General features: G+C 61.5%; 1 protein-coding gene across 1 annotated transcript in view; it reads right to left on the bottom strand.

The window, feature by feature from the left end:
* Positions 1–337, bottom strand: part of LOC115274639 (zinc finger protein 669-like) — a 160,743-nt gene extending 160,406 nt beyond the window's left edge. The window contains exon 1 of the mRNA XM_029918043.1: positions 234–337. Within this exon, the coding sequence (XP_029773903.1) occupies positions 234–236 (3 nt within the window). The 5' untranslated portion in view covers positions 237–337. The remainder of the gene's footprint in view (positions 1–233) is intronic.
* Between the last annotated feature and the right edge of the window lie 894 nt (positions 338–1,231).

Below are 1,231 nucleotides of genomic sequence, written 5' to 3'. Positions count from 1 at the left end.
CACCCAGCCGGACAGTCTCTACCTGTCCCCACCGCGGAGCCAACTCCTGCTAGTTCGGGCGTCGCACACGCTCCCCGAATCTCGGGCCTCCTCCCTGCGCCCCCGCCCCCCAGCCTCCCTCCCCATCCATCCGCCCAGGACCCAGGTGCGACCCCTGGGGACAGGGACACCCCGCTGCGGCCGCTTCCACCTAGTTCTGCGGGTCCCATCCGCCCCTCCGGCCGTGCACTCACCATGTCGGGGTCCCGCTCCGCGCTCCCGGGCGCCTGGCTCCGCCGCCCAAAGCCAAACGCGGGGCCGCGCAGGATCTGAGAGCGCCCGCCGCCAGGGCTCAGAGCCCCGCCCACCGGGCTCTCACTCTCCTTGATTCGTTGGTGTACAGGGCCCGGGCTCTCATTGGACGATCCTTCATTCCTTGTATCGTGATTGGATGGTGTTCACAGATAATCCCCCAGAACCCGATTGGACCCTACCAAGCTTTCGCACTTCCGCTTTGTGAGGGGGCGGGGTCTGCCGCCCGACACGTTCTGATTGGTGGGTATTCTTGGCACCGCCCCTGGAACAGCAAATTGGACAGATCCCCCCAGGTCCCGCCTCCGGCCTCCTGAGTGACAGGCTGATGGTACACCGGTCTCTGATAGTCCTTGGAGGAGGTGGCTCTCAGCTGAATCCGCTCAGTACCGGCAGAGCCGTCTGCCTCCTATTCTGTCCCAGGAATCCGCCCACTTTCTTTGCGGAGCCTTCCTAGACCAGCGTGGATCGGGACGCGACTGAACAGAAGCGTCACAAGACGCTGGTTGACACGGGGTGAAGGTGCAGCTGTCCCCTGTGTTTATGAACAGCTCTTTGACGGGGCTCCTGGGTGGCTCAGAACCCGCAGCCCGTTTCGGATTCTGTGTCTCCTCTCTCTGTCCTTTCCCCGATTGCAGTCTCTCTGTCTCTCAAAAGTTAACGAACATTTAAAAAATTAAAAAATACAAGAGAAGAACAAGTCGCCTGACCTGCGACCTCACCTAAGGGGCATCAGGTCTCTCTCTGGGTTTTGACCTGCCTGGCCTTTGGAGAGCGTGAGGCCCCGCCCTCTCAACCACCCTCCACTTCTCAGGCCTCAGGGTAATCAAAAGTGCCCCTGGTCCTCAGTCACCAAGGGACGTGGTACCCTCCACGCGGCCCCAGCCGGGCACAGCCACAGATGTGACACGTTGCAATGCTCAGGTGTGCGTTTTATTCT

This window comes from Suricata suricatta, chromosome 12, assembly GCF_006229205.1.
Source record: "Suricata suricatta isolate VVHF042 chromosome 12, meerkat_22Aug2017_6uvM2_HiC, whole genome shotgun sequence".
Lineage (NCBI taxonomy): Eukaryota > Metazoa > Chordata > Mammalia > Carnivora > Herpestidae > Suricata > Suricata suricatta.
Note: the sequence above shows the minus strand (reverse complement) of the source record. Positions and strands in the feature narration are given on the sequence as shown.